Raw genomic sequence first — 17,182 nt, 5'->3', positions numbered from 1 at the left:
ATACACAACTTTCATGTGACATTAAATGCCCTAGCTTATATAGCCAGCCCTACCCTAGCTCATATAACCAATGGACATTGTAAAAGAAATGTCCATGATATTTTAAACATAAATGCTTAAAACACTGAGGTTAACATGGTTTTCATCTGCCTGTATTTTCACATACAGGGCTCTGCAGCTTTTTTTTTTCTGATAGCTAAAGAACAAAATACATAGTTGATTCAATCATGCATTTATTCAACAGGTGTTTTATTGAGTGCCTACTATGTACCAGACACTGTTCTAGGCTCTGGAGAGAAAAGTAGTAAACAAAACATATCAAAATCCCTGCCCTTATAGATCTTGACTAAGAGACAATAAACAGTAAAAAGAGAAAATTATATTTATGTTGGATTATTATAAATGAGATGAACAAAAAAGAAGCAAGGGCAAGGAACAGAAAATGATGGGTTCAGTGAGGTGAATTAAAATATTAAAAGGTCTAACCAGGGAAGGCTTCACTGAGAAAGTGATATTTGAGCAAAGACCTAAACCTAAAGATGGTTGGCGAGTGAACCATGTGGATATTTGCAATAAAAGTGTCACAGAAATAGCTAACAGCACCCAGAACAAATGCCTTGAAATAGAATCATGCCTGGAGTGTTGAAGAGATAAGAGAAAGCTCTTGTGGCTGGAAAAAAATGAAGAAGATGGTAAGTCATAGGAACTAAGATCAAAAAGGTCGTAGAAGTGCTAGATTTTATAGGACCTTGTGGGCTTTTTACTTTGAGTAAAATGGAAAGACATTGGAGAGGTTTAAGCAGAAGAACTACATTGTTTAACTTATGTCTTAATAGGATAACTTATGTCTGTGGAGTGTTACATGGAGAATGAATGAAGGGTACAGGGACTATTAAAATATTCTAGAGGAGAGAAGAGAATGGCTTGGATCTCTTGGTAGCAGTAGAAATGATAAAAATGGATCATATTCTGGATCTATTTTAAAGATAGTACCCAGAGGATTAGATACTGGGAGTGAGAGAAAAAGGCACGTTAAGGATAATTCCAAGGATTTGGGCATTAAGTTGACTTTTAAAAATAGATACAGAACTCTTTTTGAGGAAAAAGAAAAAGAAGAAGCAAAGAAGGGGAACAGAAAATGATGGAGTCAGTGTAAAACTGAACTTAAAAAAAAAAAAAAAAGAGTCCTGGTAATGGTAGAAAAAAAAAACCAAGAGTCCTGGTAATGATGGAGAAGCTTGTATTAGACTAAGTCTCATAGATAACAATTATAAACCTTGAGCAGAATATATATAACAATCCTTTGAAGAATTTGATCCTTGAAAGAAAGGAACCATGCTGGCTAAGATTTATTGATTGATTGAGATGGAGTTTCACTCTTGTTGCCCAGGGTGAAGTGCAGTAGCGCAATCTCAGCTCACTGCAACCTCTGCCTCCCAGGTTTAAGCGATTCTCCTACCTCAGCCTCCCCAGTAGCTGAGATTACAGGCATGTGCCACCATGCCTGGCTAATTTTGTATTTTTAGTAGAGATGGGGTTTCTCCATGTGGGTCGGGCCAGTCTCGAACTCCCAACCTCAGGGGATTAACCCACCTTGGCCTCCCAAAGTGCTGGGATTACAGGCATGAGCCACCGCGCCTGGCCTAAGATTTATTTTTATACAGCTTTTCCCCTTGAAAGCACTCCCAGTCTAGTCAGTATGAGGTAGTGCTAAAATGCAAGCAGAAAACTAAGCTTTATTGGCTTGAGATACCAAAGGATAGAGTTTAGGGCTATCAGAGAGGCTGGAAATTGAGGCATAAAAAGGAGTTCTTCAGTCTGCATGTGAACTCCTCTGAAATCTTTAGCTGACTCTTAAACTGCTCATGCAAGAGGGACCTGTCCCCAAAGGGGCTAGTGAAAAACTATAGCTGAAAACTTTAAAAAGGTTAGCAGAGACTTCAGTTTCTGTCCCCCTAAAAGGAGACAGAATTTGGAATTTTACTTAGAGAGCTTAGCAAACGCTTCAGTATTTTCATCAAAATCTCAAGAATGGTGGCTCAGTTGTAAAGACTGTGTTCTAGGATTAAGAATAAACAAAGTATAATATAAACAAAGTATAAAACCAACCCTCACAATAACCACCAATGATGTAACTTCAAGGGAAGGTAACTGAATCCATAGTTTCTACAGTGTTTTATTCATGATGGCCAGTATGTAATGGAACATCAACAACTCAAGAAGAAACACAGAACTATAATGCATAATCTGGAGAAAAGGTGATCAGTAGAAGTAGACCCCTAGATGATTTACATGTTGGAATTAGCAGATGTGAACTTTAAACCCTCTGTTATAAATATTTCAAGGACTTGGTGGAAAAGTAGTCATCATGAGTAAAGAAATGGGGAATCTCAGCCAAAAAAGAAAAAAAAAAGGAATCAAATGAAAATCCTAGAATTGAAAAGCACAATACCTGACATGAAAAATCTGATGGGCTTAACAGCAGATTGGTTCACTGAACTTGAAGATAGATCAGTAGAAATGAAAGAAATGAACCAATCTAGAACACAGAAAAGACTGGGGGAAAATGAACAAAACCTCAGTGACCCTTTACTACAATATCAGGTACTCTAACATATGCGTGGTTGGTGTCCCAGAAGGAGAGCAGAGAAAGAATTGAACAACAACAAAAAAAATTGTTTTTGAAGAAATAATGGCCTAAAATTTCCCATATTTGATGAAACAGTATCTTATGGATCTGAGATGCTCAGTGAACTGAAAGCATGATAAACACAAAGGAACTGCACTTAGACATACAATAGTCAAACCAGAGATAAAGAGAAAATCTCACAAGCAGAAAAACAAAAAACAAGATACATACAGGGGAACAACAGTACAGTTGACAGCCAACTCCTCATAAAAAGCAACTAAAACCGGAGGACAGTGGAATAATCTCTTTAAAATGCTGAGGAACAAAAGTCTCAACCTAACATTCTAGAGAAAATTTTCTTCAAAAATGAAAATATATTTTAAATAAATGAAAGCTGAGAGAGACTCCATCGTGAGCAAGCCTGCACTATAGGAAATGCTAAAGGAAATTCTTCAGGCTGAAAGGAAATAATACCAGATGGAAACTTAGATCTACAAGAAGGAATAAAGAGCACTGGAAATGGTAAATATGTGGGTAAATGTAGGAATGCCTGTTTTTTTTTTTTTTCCATTTCTTTAAAAAGCAACTATGTGATGCAAAATGTATAACATTTAATTACAGGGTTTATAACATATCTGGATATGAAATATATGACAGTAACAGCACAAAGGAAGGGGGTGGAGTAAATTATTCCAAGGGTCTTATATTTTATGTGAAGCGATGCAAGAATAATTTTAAGTAGACTGTGATGAGTTAAGGCTGTATATTATAATATCCAGAACAAAAATTTAGGAAAAAACTTGATATAACTAATCCATCCCCTCTCCTCCTCCCAAACAATAAATAAATTAAAACGTGAGGAAAGGAAGAACAGAAGAGCAGTCAAATCAGGTGAGACAGAAAATGAATAGCAAAATGATAGCTTAAAGCCAGCCATATCAATAATTACAGTAAAAGTAAATGAGCTACATTACATTGAAAGTCACAGACTGTCAGACTCTATTTTAAAATGCAAGATCCGATAATATACTCCTACAACATATCCACATTAAATATATTATAAAAGCACAGATAGGTTGAAAGTAATTCGGTGGAGAAAGACGATGTAAACAGTAAGCGGTAATCCCAGACCAAGTAGATGTCAAAACGACTTTTACCAAATACATTTGGGCACATTAAGGAGCACATAATCCTAAACGTGTACATACCTAATTACAACTTCAGTGTAGTTGGAGAAAAAAACAGAATTGAAATAGGACATCTACAATTCTAGTTGAATTTTTTTTCTTTTTTCTTTTCTTTTTTTTTTTGAGACAGGATCTTGCTGTGTCTCCCAAGCTGGAGTGCACAGACATAACTCACTGCAGCGTCGACCTCCTGAGCTCAAGAGATCCTCCTGCCTCTTCCTCCTGTGTACCTGGAACCACAGGTGGACACCACCACATCTGGCTAATTTTCTTGATTTTTTGTAGCGGCAGGGTCTCACTTTGTTGCCCAGGCTGGTCTCAAACTCCTGGACCCAAGTGATCCTCCTGCCTTGGCCTAGAATTACAGGTATGAGCCACCGCACCTGGCCTGTACTCAAATATTTTAATAGTCTTCTCTCAGCAATTGTTAGAGCAGCTGGCACAAGAACCAGTTTTCTTACAGAAGTTTGAAATAATACTATAAGTCACCTTGATCTAATTCACATTTATGGGACACTAAGCCAAAGAAGTGCAGCATACATATTCTTTTGAAATGTGCATTGGACCATTCAGTAAAATAGGCCACCACATGCTGGGCCTGGAGCCTCAGTAAATATCAAAAGATTGACTTTTTACAAAGTATGTTCTCTGATCACAACAGAATTAATGACAATATGATATCTAGAAGAGCCCCAAATATTTGGAAATTAAATAAAATACTTCTAAGCAACCTATAGATTGAAGAATTCACAAGGAAACTCAAAAATATTTTTAACTTAAATGATAAAATGCAACAAATATATCGAAGTTTGTGGGATACAGCTAAAACAGTACATAAAGGGAAAATGATTGTTATAAATATTTGTATTAGCAACTAAGGAAAATCTTTTGAGTCTTTATAGGTTAGGCAAAGATTTCTTACATATATAACTAAATGTATGGTCTATAAAAGAAAATATTTAATAAATTCGATCTCATCAAAATTCAAAAACATTTCAAAAGAGGATCATTAAGAAAATGAAAAACTAAGCAACAGACTGGAAGAAAATCTGTCCAAAACTCTTATCTGATATACTTGTATCCAGAATTTTCAAAAACCCAATTTAAAAAGGGACGATATATATGAACAAACATTTTATCAAAGAGATTATACAAATGGATAATAAGCATCTGAAAAGATGCTCAACATCATTGGGAAATGCAAATTAAAACCACAGTGAGATACCATTTCACACCAACTAGAGTGAGTGTCTGTAATAAATAAGACAGACAATACCAAATGTTGTTGAGAATGTGGAGAAACAGAAACCCTCATACATTTCCAACGGGAAGTAAAATAGGGGCTTTGACAAGCAATTGGGCAAGTTCTCAGAAAGTTAAACATAAAACTACTATGCATGTAACCTAGCAATTCCACTGTTGGTTACCTACCCCAAAAGAAATGAAAACATATGCCCACACAAAGAATTGGAGTGCATGTTCAGAGCAGCATTATTCACAATAGCCAAAAACTAGAAGCAACCTAAATGTCAGCTGGTGAATGGGTAAACAAAATATGATATATATACAATAGAACACTATTAGCAATACAGGCTGGGTGTGGTGGCTTACATCTGAAATCCCAGCACTTTGGGAGGCCAAGGTAGGAGGATGACTTGAGCTCAGGGGTTCGAGACCAGCCTGGGCAACATGGTGAAACCCTGTCTCTACAAAATAATAATAATAATATTAAAGGATACTACTAGCAGTAACAAAGATTGAACTACTGACACATGCTGCATGATGGATGAATCTCAAAAAATTATACTAAGTGAAAGAACTCAGACCCAATAAATTATGTACTATATGATTCCATTTATACGAAGTATCCAGAAAAGACAAAGGTACAGGAACAGAAAGTAGGTTAGTGGCTGCTTGGGAGAGGTTGGGAACCAGTCCCAAGTAGCAGATTGGGGTATAAACAGGCATGAGGGATTTTATTGGTGGAATGAAGCTGTTCTAAAATTGATTTATGGTCATGGTTACACCACTCAGTAGAGTTACAAACAGACCTTCATTTGTACACTTAAACTGGATGAATTGACACGTCAAATAGGCTCACCTTAATAAAGCTTTTATTTTTAAAAAAAGGGTAAAATCAATTATATATTTTCAACTTAAACTAGCAAATGAGAAGATAAAGTTAATTGAAGAATGGCAAAAATAAAGATGAGAGTACAATCAGTGAAATAGGAAACAAACTAATAGTGAAGCATAACAAAGCCAGAAGCTTTAATAAAATTGAAAAATGCCTAGAAAGACTGATAAAAGAAAAAAAAAATCAAACACAAAATTACCATGGTTAGGAATGAGAGACTACTACAAATTCTAATGACATTAAAAGACTAACCAGAAACTAATATGAACAACTTTATATCAATAAATTTGACAATTCAGATAAATGGACAAATTTCTTGGAAAACAATTTACTAAAACATGTGCAAGAAAAAAGAGTATCTTAAAAACTCTGTATCTCTGCTTCTGATGAAATTTGTCCTAAAAAAGAATGCCAGGCTTAAATAGCTTTACTGCTAAAGTCGGCCAAACACTTAAGGAAGAAATAACATCAACCTTACCCACAAAATCTTTTAGAAAACAGAGGGAAAGAATACTTGCCAAGTCATCTTTTGAAGCCTGCATAACTCTAGTACTAAAACTAAAGATTTTACAAGAAAAAAAATATATAATGAATTAAATCCAGCAATATGTGAAAAGGACACTCCATAATGAAGTGGGGTTTGTCCCAAGTATGTAAAGTTGGCTTAATATCTGAGAACTAATCAACATAATTTATCATATTAACAGACTAAATGTAGTTGACAAAATTCAACACCTGTTTGTGATTAAAGAAAATGAAAACTCAATGAATGAAGTCTAAAAGTAATCTCCTTAATCTGATCAAAAGTGTATGTAAGAAATCTGCAGTTAACAAATCAAGGATTATCCCCTTTAATAAATTCTGTTCAATACTGTACTGAAGATTTTAGCCAATGCAGTAAGACAAGAAATAAAAGGCATATAGTGTTATATTGAAACTCCTGAAGAATCCTCAGAACAGCTACTTAAACTCCTAACTGAATTTAATTTATCTAGGTCTTGGATAAAAGATAAATATGTACAAATCAATTATATTTCTGCAAGTTGCAAACTGTTAGAAAACAAAATTTAAAAAATCATACCCTTTACAGTAGTCCCCAAAAAAACAAACACTAAAATACTTAGGAATAAATTTAACCAAAGAAGACTGGGCACGGTGGTTCACGCCTATAATCCCAGCACTTTGGGAGGCCAAGGTAGGCAGATCACTTTAGGTCAGGAGTTCAAGACCAGCCTGGCCAACATGCTGAAACCTCGTCTTTACTAAAAATGCCAAAAAATTAGCTGGGCATGGTGGTGCATGCCTGTAATCCCAGTTTTACTTAGGAGGCTGAGACAGGAGAATCACTTGAACCCAGGTGGCGGAGGTTGCAGTAAGCCGAGATCGTGCCACTGCACTCCAGCCTCGGTGACAGAGCGAGACTCTGTCTCAGTAAATAAATTAATTAAAATAAAATAAATTTAACCAAAGAAGTACAACACCTTTACACCGAAACTACAAAACATTCCAGAGATAAGGTAAAGGAGGTCTAAATAAAAAGAGACATGTCATGTTTGTGGATTGAAGATGGAGTTTTTTTATTTTTTGGATTTTTTTTTTTTTTTTTTTGGTTTATAAAATGTAATTTATGTTACTCTGCTATTACATAGGGCATAAGATATCCTCAAGGCTTTTTTGGGACTACAGTCAATGATTAGCAACACACAGTAGTGTTCCAACTCCACAATCACTAGACAAATGGGACACCCTCTCACATGCACAAATCTGCATGGAAACATACTAAAGTTTTAGACTTGTGTACTTTAATTTATTTCCCCTTTCTAGTGTGTTAAGAAATGACATGCACTTTAATTTGCCAAAAGCAATGCTGTATTCTGGCAGCAACATGCTACTTCTGTTACATAGTAAAGTGAATACCAGAACTACAAAGTCAGTAAATTTTTATTGGGAAGGGAGGTTGTCAACTTAAACAGCAGCAAGTAAAGAGTGAATAAGGCAACTCGCTGTTGCCACAAATAAACATGACCTCCTTATGTGATAAAGGAGGCATTTCAATTTGTGAATCATAGCCAGAGATGGCAAGTGTGTTTCCATTCAGTCTAATACTTCTGGATTCCTACTAAAAACGAATACATTAAGAGTATGGAAATGATGCTTATTGAAAGGAAACCCTCGAAGAGTAAGGGAGGGAATGTAGAAATTAAGAAGTTATGTGGAACACTCTTTAAATTGTAATTAACTGCATTTTCATATCTTCACAGTATTACAAAACACAGTCACTTGCAGAACTGGTTCAGATTACTTAAATACCAGATACATTTTTAGTCCTCTACGTAAGTGTTTGGAAGTTACTTACGTTTATATGAAATGAAGCTATTAATGCTTTTCTGCAGCAGTAACTGCATACCAGGAAGGCCAAGACAAACACAAATCAAGGCATGAAGTTTTCCCAAAGCTGCAGTGTGAAAAGACTTATAAACGGTTGATTCCAAACACACAAATCAGTTTCTTTGCTATAGGAAATCCAAGTGAAATAAGGAATGGAGATGCGTAAAAAGGTTTCTTGAAGGAAAGAAGGATGACACCTTGTATGGATTTAGTTTTCAGCCCTTTCTACCGCCTCACATTCTTCTCCTGCACTATCTGATGTCCAAAGTGTTAGGTTGTCTCTAAGCAATTGCATGATGAGGGTGGTGTCTTTATGAGTCTTCATTCAGTGTATCAGCTTCAGCAATGGCCTCATCAAAAGCCATTTTAGCCAGTGTGCAGGCAAGCTCTGGGTTATTAAGAATCTCATAATGAAATACAGAAAAGTTAAGAGCAAGCCCCAGGCAGATTGCGTGTGTGGGTTGCATCTCTTTCTTGCTTATATCAAATGCCTCTCGGTAAGCTCCTTGGGAATTAGCTATCATTTGTTTTCGATCATCACCACATGCAACCACATGCAACTTCAGCAAAGTACTGGAAGTAATCACCCTTTGTTTTCAGATAGAAAACCTTACTCTCTGGATTAGTTGCATTGGCTATTAAATATTTATCCAACAATTCCAGGATGGTGGTGCAGATGGATCTCAGCTCGGACTCCACTTTCTCCCAGTAGTCCTTAATCAGCTGCAACTTCTTGTCGGAGGTGTCAGTCTTCTGCTCAATGCTCGAGATGACCCTCCAGGTGGACCTGCAGCCCCCAACTACATTCTTGTAGGCCACGGAGAGCAGGTTGCAATCCTCGTTGGACAGCTTGGCGACCTACTCGGTCACGGCCTTCATGCCGATGGCCATGTCATCGTAGCGCTCGGCCTACTTGGCCAACTTGGCCTTCTGGTCAGCTCCCTCCTCTTCTTGGTGGATGCAGGGTGGAGGGCAAGGAGAGCAAGGACAAGTGCCAACCCGGAGCAGGAGGAGTCCTTCAGAGCTTCACATCTCTGTGGCAACAACTAGAGTCCCACCACTTTGATCTGCTTTTTAGATTGAGTATTTTTTAAGAAGCCACATCTCCCTGAATTCATCTCGATTTTAACACAATCCCACTCCAAATCCCAGCCAGTTTTTAAAATAAAAATGGACAATTTGATTCTAGAATTTACGTGGATGGAAAAACAAAAGTCTTAACCATAACCAAAGCAATGTTGAAAAGGTAAAGCAAAGTTGAGAGCTAAAGACTTACTGTAAAAGCTGCAGTAATCAAGATTGTAGGTTTAGGATAAGAGAAAGAGATCAAAGAACAGAGCAGAAAGAAACACATGCATATATATGTGGCCAATTCCATCTTAACAAAGCTGTCAAGGCAATTCAGTAGGGAAAGAAAAGGCTTTTTAACATATGGTGGAGGAACGACCCTGATAAACATGGAGGGGAAATGAACTTTACCCCACCTCACAGAACACAAAATTTAATTCAAGATGATGGGGCTGGGCACAGTGGCTCACACCTGTAACCCTAGCACTTTGAGAGGCCGAGGCAGACAGATTACCTGAGCTGAACAGTTCAAGACCAGTCTGGGCAATGTGGTGAAACCTCATCTGTATTAAAAATACAAAAATTAGCTGTGCGTGGTGGCCCATGGCTGTAATCCCAGCCACTCAGGAGGCTGAGGTCCAAGAATCACTTGAACTCTTGAACTTGGGAGGCAGAAGTTGCTGTGAGCCAAGATCACACCACTGCACTCCAGCCTGGGCAACAGAGAGAGACTGTCTCCACTGTCTCCAAAAAAAAAAAAAAAAAAAAAAGGAATAGAATCATAGACCTCAATGAAAATGTGGAAAAATATCTTCAAAACCATGATAGGCTAGGATTTCTTGAAGAGAACATTAAAAGCACTGAACATTTTTCTTAAATAAATTGGACTTCATTGAAAAGAAAGGTGTATTTTCTCCATTCTTCATTGTCATTCATTTTTCTTTTCTTTTTTTAATATGATGACCATAAGATGTATTACTTGGTGGTTGAATTTTTCAAGAGCTTGTTGGGGTTTGTTGAATTTTTTGAATCATAAGATAATGTTTTTCACCAAATGTAGGACTTTTTTGACTTACTTCTTCAAATTTTCCCCCCTTTTTCTTCTAGGACTCCTCCAATTTATGCTGATAAATTGTCTCATAGATCTCACTGAGACTCAGTTCATTTTTCTTTTATTCTCTTTGGTCTCCAAATTAGATCATTTTTACTTCAGTTCACTGATTTAGCTCATGTGAATTTTTCATTTCTTCTATTGTACTTTCAGCTCCAGAATTTCCATTTAGTTCTCTTTGTACTTTAGATTTTTCTGTTGAGAGCCTATATATGTTCAGCTGTTATTAGTTTATTTTTATTGAATTATTTCAGCATATTTAGAATACTTTGAAGTCTTAGGCTGCTAAATTCAGTATCTGGACCCATTCAGAATCAGTTTCAGTTGGCTGCTTTCTTTCCCAAGTTATGTGTCGCACTTTCCTGTTTTTTTATATGTCTTATTTTCTTATTAAAAACTAGACATTTTTAAGATCAGCAGCCCCCAACCTTTTTGTCACCAGGGACCGGTTTCATGGAAGACAATTTTTCCACGGACTGGTGGGGGGTCATGGTTTTGGGATTAAACTGTTTTACCTCAGATCATCAGGCATGAGATTCTCATAAGGAGTGCACAACCTAGATCTGTTGCATGCTCATTTCACAATAGGGTTTGCACTCTTGTGATCTCATGCCACCCTTATCTGACAGGAGGCGGAACTCAGGTGGTAATGCTTGCTTGCCCACCCACTGCTCCTCCTGCTGGGTGACCCATTTCCTAACAGGCCACTGACCAGTACCAGTCTATGGTCCAGAGTTTGGGGACCCCTGTTGTATAGTACATTGTAGTGTGTCTGCATTTCGTTGTTCTGAATGCTTGCCTAGACTAAAACTGCAAAGTCTCTCTCTTACTTACACCTGAACATCTCTATTCAGATGTTTCCCTCTAACCCTAGCTAGCTCCCTGGGGGCCTCACCTGAACTTGATTAGTTTAGTGGTCAACAAATGAATTGAGCAGGTAGCTGAAATACCTCAAAGACTTCCCCCACTCTGTCACCTGAGCTGTGTGTGAATTAGAGAATACATTGAGAGTCACAGCAAATTGACGTCTCCCCAGGCTTTCAGTTTTTGCCAGACTCTGAGATATTCCACATACATGCCTACTTTAACAGTCAGACAGGGATCTAGCAAGTTTATTATCAGGCTTTCGTAGCCCTCTTGCTTCCAGATTTCATCCTTAAACGGAATCTGTAACCTGCAGCCAGTAAAACCTTGCATTTTCACTGCCTAACTTGGGGATAATGGAAACACCTCCAGGTAGGAAGACCATAAACCCACAGTTCTTACCCTATGCAGTTTTTCATGAGTAAACTTATCACTGTTGGTTGTTTTCCAGTGCCCTGAAGTTGTTTTTAATAATTTGCCCAGTTTTATACACCCATCTTTCTTAACACTATTAAAATTACAGTCATGATAACATTATTTTAGCTGTGTCCCTTGGGGCCAATATGTAGTTGGACATTCATTTTTATTGTGGTGATAATGGTATTTTTTAAAATTTAGGCCAGGCACAGTGGTTCAGGCCTGTAATCCCAGTACTTTAGGAGGCCAAGGAGGCTGGATCGCCTGAGGTCAGGAATTCGAGACCAGACTGGCGAACATGGTGAAACCCCATCTCTACTGAAAATACAAAAATTAGCCAAGCGTGGTGGCAGGTGCCTGTAATCCCAGCTACTCAGGAGGCTGAGGCAGGAGAATCATTTGATCCCAGGAGGTGGAGATTGCAGTGAGCTGAGATCGTGCCATTGCACTCCAGCCTGGGTGACAAGAGCAAAACTCTGTCTCAAAAAATAAAAAAAATAAAATTTAGATATAATTCATGTACCATAAAATTCACCCTTTTAAGGTATACAGTTGATTGGTTTTCAGGATATTCATAGTGTTGTGCAATCCCCAGTAATTCCAAAGCATTTTCACCACCCAAAAAGAAACCCTATACCCATTAACAGTCACTCCCCATTCCTCCCTTCTCCCAGCCTCTGACAACCACTGTTATACTTTCTGTCTCCATAGGTTTGCCCTTTCTAGACATTTCATATACATGGAATCGTATAGTATGTAGCCTTTTGTGACTAACATATTTCATGCAGTGTAATGTTTTGGAGGTTCATTCATGTTGTAGCATGAATCAGTGCTTTATTTTTGTGACTGAATTATATTCTATTTTACAGATAATACCACATTTTGTTTATTCATTCACCAGTTGATGGACATTTAGGTTGTTTTTGGTTTTTGACTGTCATGAACAATGCAGTTGTGAACATATATTTACAAGTTTTTGTGTGGATGTGTCTTCAGCTCTCATATATATGTAGGAGTGGAATCAGTGAGTTAATAGGGTATTTCTGTTTAATTAGGAGGTAATGACAACTTTAAAACCTGATTTCAGCCATTTAGTAGGAAATTTAATGCATTCACATTTATTGTGATTACCATGATTACTACTTTGTTTTGTGTTTTCTATTTACTAGGCTTTTCTGTTTCTTGGGTTTATTTTTCCCTTCCTTTTTATTGGGATAGTTGGGCATGTATGCATGTTTGCACTCTGCCTGTCTCTATCTAGTGAGGAAACTTGACTATCCTATTTTTACTTTTTAAATTGTTAACAAATTTAAACTTAAATGTTTATATTAATGTCTACAGTTGATGCAAGTCTCCAAGCTGGGAAAGAACATTATCATGCTTTCAATTATTCTTTTCCTAGCATCTCCCTAAAGAAGTCATCTGGAATTTTAATACTTGTTTCTCTTGTTTCTTTTACCTTTTTACATTATGTTTTAATGATTTTTCATCCTTGCCTATCAGTTTTCCTGATTTCTTTGGCCTAACACTATTTTTTTGTATAACACATCTGTCTTTTTCCTGGATTCATGATTCGTTATTATTTTGCGGGAGTACTTAAGGAATTCTTTCAGATAGGCCTTTATGGCTGATAAGTTTTCTGAGTCCTTACATATACAAAAATGTCTTTTACCCTTACTCTTGAATGACAGTTAGAATACTCCATTGTTTACTAGCTTCCATTGCTGCTGATGAGGATTTTGATGTCACTCTGATTCTCAGTCTTTTGATTCTTCTATCTAAAAACTCTTAGGATTCTCTGTAGCCTTCAAGTTCTAATGTTTTTCTGCCTAGTATTTAGGTAGTTGTCTTTTTTCTTCCATCCTGCTTAGTACTTGGTGGATAACTTTCTATTTGAAGATTTCTGACTTTACCTTGGGGACATTTTTATGTGTAATTTTCTCCTGAATACTCTTACTTGTCAGATATTAAAACTTTTAAATCCATCCTGCTGGTACTCTTTGTCTTCTTGTACTGTATTTTTGGAAAGTCCTCAGTAAAATCTTTCATTCTCACTAACTCACATTGCAGTTCACCCCAGTTAACACTGTTAACTATGAAATTAACCCTAATGATATCATGACAGTGTATGTGCCTGAGAGCAATGCCCTTTCTCTACATATGCTGTGTTATAATTTGTCCAGAAATGAATAAATATAGCAGTTTTCAGGGTATGTGCATTCTTTGCATATTTAACAAATCTAAAGATAGAAAGTCCTGGCCGGGCACAGTGACTAACACCTGTAATCCCAGCACTTTGGGAGGCTGAGGCAGGCGGATCACGAGGTCAACAGATCAAGACCACGGTGAAACCCCGTCTCTACTAAAAAATACAAAAAATTAGCCGGGTGCAGTGGCGGGCGTCTGTAGTCCCATCTACTCGGGAGGCTGAGGCAGGAGAATGGTGTGAACCCAGGAGGCGGAGCTTGCAGTGAGCCAAGATTGCGCCGCTGCACTCCAGCCTGGACAACAGAGCGAGATTCCGTCTCAAAAAAAAGAAACGCCTTGCAAAATTTTAAAATTCTCTGACTGTAATGCCCTGTAGATTAGAACCCAAAGACATAGGTCTCTTCCCCCCAGTTTCTTAAACTCCTGGTTTCCTCAGATGTTATCCTCCTTTGTTGCATGTATGTCTCTTCTTCAGAGTGATGATTTTCCTTAACTGGTGATTTTTTTTTTTTTTTTTTTTTTTTTTTTTTTGAGACAGAGTCTGGCTCTGTCGCCCAGGCTGGAGTGCAGTGGCCGGATCTCAGATGCGAACTACATTTCAGGCATACACCACTGTTCTTTTTGTGTGTCTTGGTTTTTTTTTTTTTTTTTTTTTTGGTGTTTTACTCTTCTTTGTGTTTTGCAATCCATTTACCTACTTGAGTGTTGAATAGCTTACTGCCAGTAATTATGAGGGAGGGATAGGACAAGCTGCTGAGGGGCAGGAGTGCTGTTGCTTGTCTTCTGGTGTGGGTATTCTCTCCTTCCCTTCTGAGAGTTAGCAGCTACCTGTGACATTGCACTGCTCTGCAGCCCAGTATGCATCCTTGCTGCTTTAGCCTGTGAATATATGCCTCTGTTGACTGCTGCTTAGCACAAACCTGGGAATGGGGAGGGACTGATTGACCCAGCTGATCCAGATGCAACTCACTGATTAATCATCCTGATGTATGTCTGAGTGCCCCCAACCTTCAGCTCTCCATGTCCACTGGCTCTGCCTTGAAACTCTTCCTTAACCACTCCTACATTTGCAGATATCTTACCGTACATCTGGCTTAGACTATGGCTTCCTTCAGTTACTGCCTCCCTTCCCCACCATTCAACTCCCCACTCCTATAAATATAATCTCATCTGATTCTAGGAGATGGCTGATAGTCTTTCCTTATTATCTCATGCATTTATGATTTATATTTGTTAACTGTAAATGTCATTTCCTCAGAAAGTTTTTTCCTAACCACCCAATGTAAAGTAACTTCTCACTTTCTATCACATCATCTCAGTTTATTTTCATTGTAGCATTCTTCTCTATTTAATATTTATGGCCTTTTGTTTTTCCAGACCTAAATGCATACTCCTTTAGGAGCCTTATATGGTCTATTTACAGCTATATCATAAGTGGTTAGAGCAGTGCCTGATACACAGTAGACATTCAATATATGATAGTTGAATTAAGTGACTTTATCTTTTTTAAAAACATTATATATCACATTTGCTTAAATTACATAAATTTTAGATTTTATACCAGAAACCAGGTTTATCAAATATTCTATCTTAACATCTCTGTTCAAGACAAAAAAAGAGAAACACACCTTTATTAACCAAATAGTTTTCTTTGCCCAAAACTGTATAATTAATTGGTTAAATAATACAAAATGCAAAGTTTCTTAACCTCCAGCACTTCAGTCTATATGGCATTCAAGCAAAGCTTGGGGGTGAAATAAAAGCAAAGCTTTAATTTTTCTAAGAACAATATTACAAAGTGACCAGAAGTTAGAATTATGTTTTCTTATAGTTTATATGACTATGTGAGATATAATTTATTCTCAGGTAAATCGTTAAGTTGAAATTCATCATATTCTTATGCCATACTATTATGGAGCTCCTTTAGCAAACTCAGATTTCCTTAATGGAATTTCCAAAGTCTTCGGTTAAGGACTCACTCTACCAGATAAGATTTTTACTTTTTTTCCCTGCATCTCTTAAATTTTCTAGCGTTTGATCAGGTGGCTGATCAACCCATAAGGGATAATAATGAACAGTTTTTCAGTTTAGAAATACTGTTTTGAGAGTTAATTCCTTAATTAAATTTAGGTTAGAAAAATATAGAAATGCACATAGGTAGTCATAGTCACTGCTTACATAGTAACTTCTCCATGAAAGCAAAGTTCCTGTCTTGGCGAGTTTTGAGTTGACCTCTTTTGCTGAATCTGTTATTTTTTCAGTCCCCATATATAAAATTTTGTAACATTCTTACTTTCTCCATGGAGATCAAATTTAGTCCCAGATTTTTCCTTGAAAATGTTTAAATATTTTATGGCAAAGAAAAGCAGTGGTCACTTTAGAAGACAATCAGAATTTATCTGTTCCATGAAACAAATATTTATATATATGCCATTTTTAAGTCTTCTTGTAGCTTATTTATACTTCTACCATCAAGAAGATGAGCTTAAACCCTACAGAATTAACCTCACATCTTTATAATTCTGATAGAAATTACTTTAATTTTGTTTTACTTTTTTTATTTAGGCAAAGATGCAATCTACACAATTCCAGTAAAAAACATTCTTGCTGTGGAAAAACTGGAAGAGAGCTCTTTCAACAAGAAAAATGTAAGTTATGTAAATAAATATTTAAAGCTTTCTGAACTGCATGTATTAAGTATTTGTATTTCAAGGTATTTGGTAATACCTTGTATTTGTATCGCCTATTAGATATTTGTATGCAAATTTTCGAGAGGTTGTTTATTGGATTGTTTACCATTAATCATTAATAGTTCATAAATAGCTAGCTCAAACTCTCTCTTAAAATTGTCCTTTATTGTTGATGCCTCATATAGCTTACCTAGTTTGTTAAGTTAAAGATACTTTTCTCAAGACTTCCCTGTTATGATATATTTGATAAACCTGGTTTCTGGTATAAAATCTAAAATTTATGTAATTTAAGCAAATGTGATATATAATGTTTTTAAAAAAGATAAAGTCACTTAATTCAACTATCATATATTGAATGTCTACTGTATATCAGGCACTGCTCTAACCGCTTATGATATAGCTGTAAATAGACCATATAAGGCTCCTAAAGGAGTATGCATTTAGGTCTGGAAAAACAAAAGGCCATAAATATTAAATAGAGAT

General features: G+C 36.8%; 1 protein-coding gene and 1 pseudogene across 1 annotated transcript in view; one reads left to right on the top strand and one right to left on the bottom strand.

Annotated features, from left to right (window-relative positions):
- RASA2 (RAS p21 protein activator 2) overlaps positions 1-17,182 on the top strand; it is a 140,401-nt gene that overhangs the window by 109,420 nt on the left and 13,799 nt on the right. Inside the window, exon 24 of the mRNA XM_011958220.1 lies at positions 16,575-16,657. Coding sequence (XP_011813610.1) covers positions 16,575-16,657 — 83 coding nt within the window. The remainder of the gene's footprint in view (positions 1-16,574; positions 16,658-17,182) is intronic.
- On the bottom strand, positions 8,030-15,098 carry LOC105523388 (annotated as a pseudogene).

This window comes from Colobus angolensis, unplaced genomic scaffold (assembly GCF_000951035.1).
Source record: "Colobus angolensis palliatus isolate OR3802 unplaced genomic scaffold, Cang.pa_1.0 Scaffold46, whole genome shotgun sequence".
Classification (NCBI taxonomy): Eukaryota; Metazoa; Chordata; class Mammalia; order Primates; family Cercopithecidae; genus Colobus; species Colobus angolensis.
The sequence above is the reverse complement of the archived record's forward strand: the minus strand, read 5'-3'. Positions and strand labels throughout refer to the sequence as shown.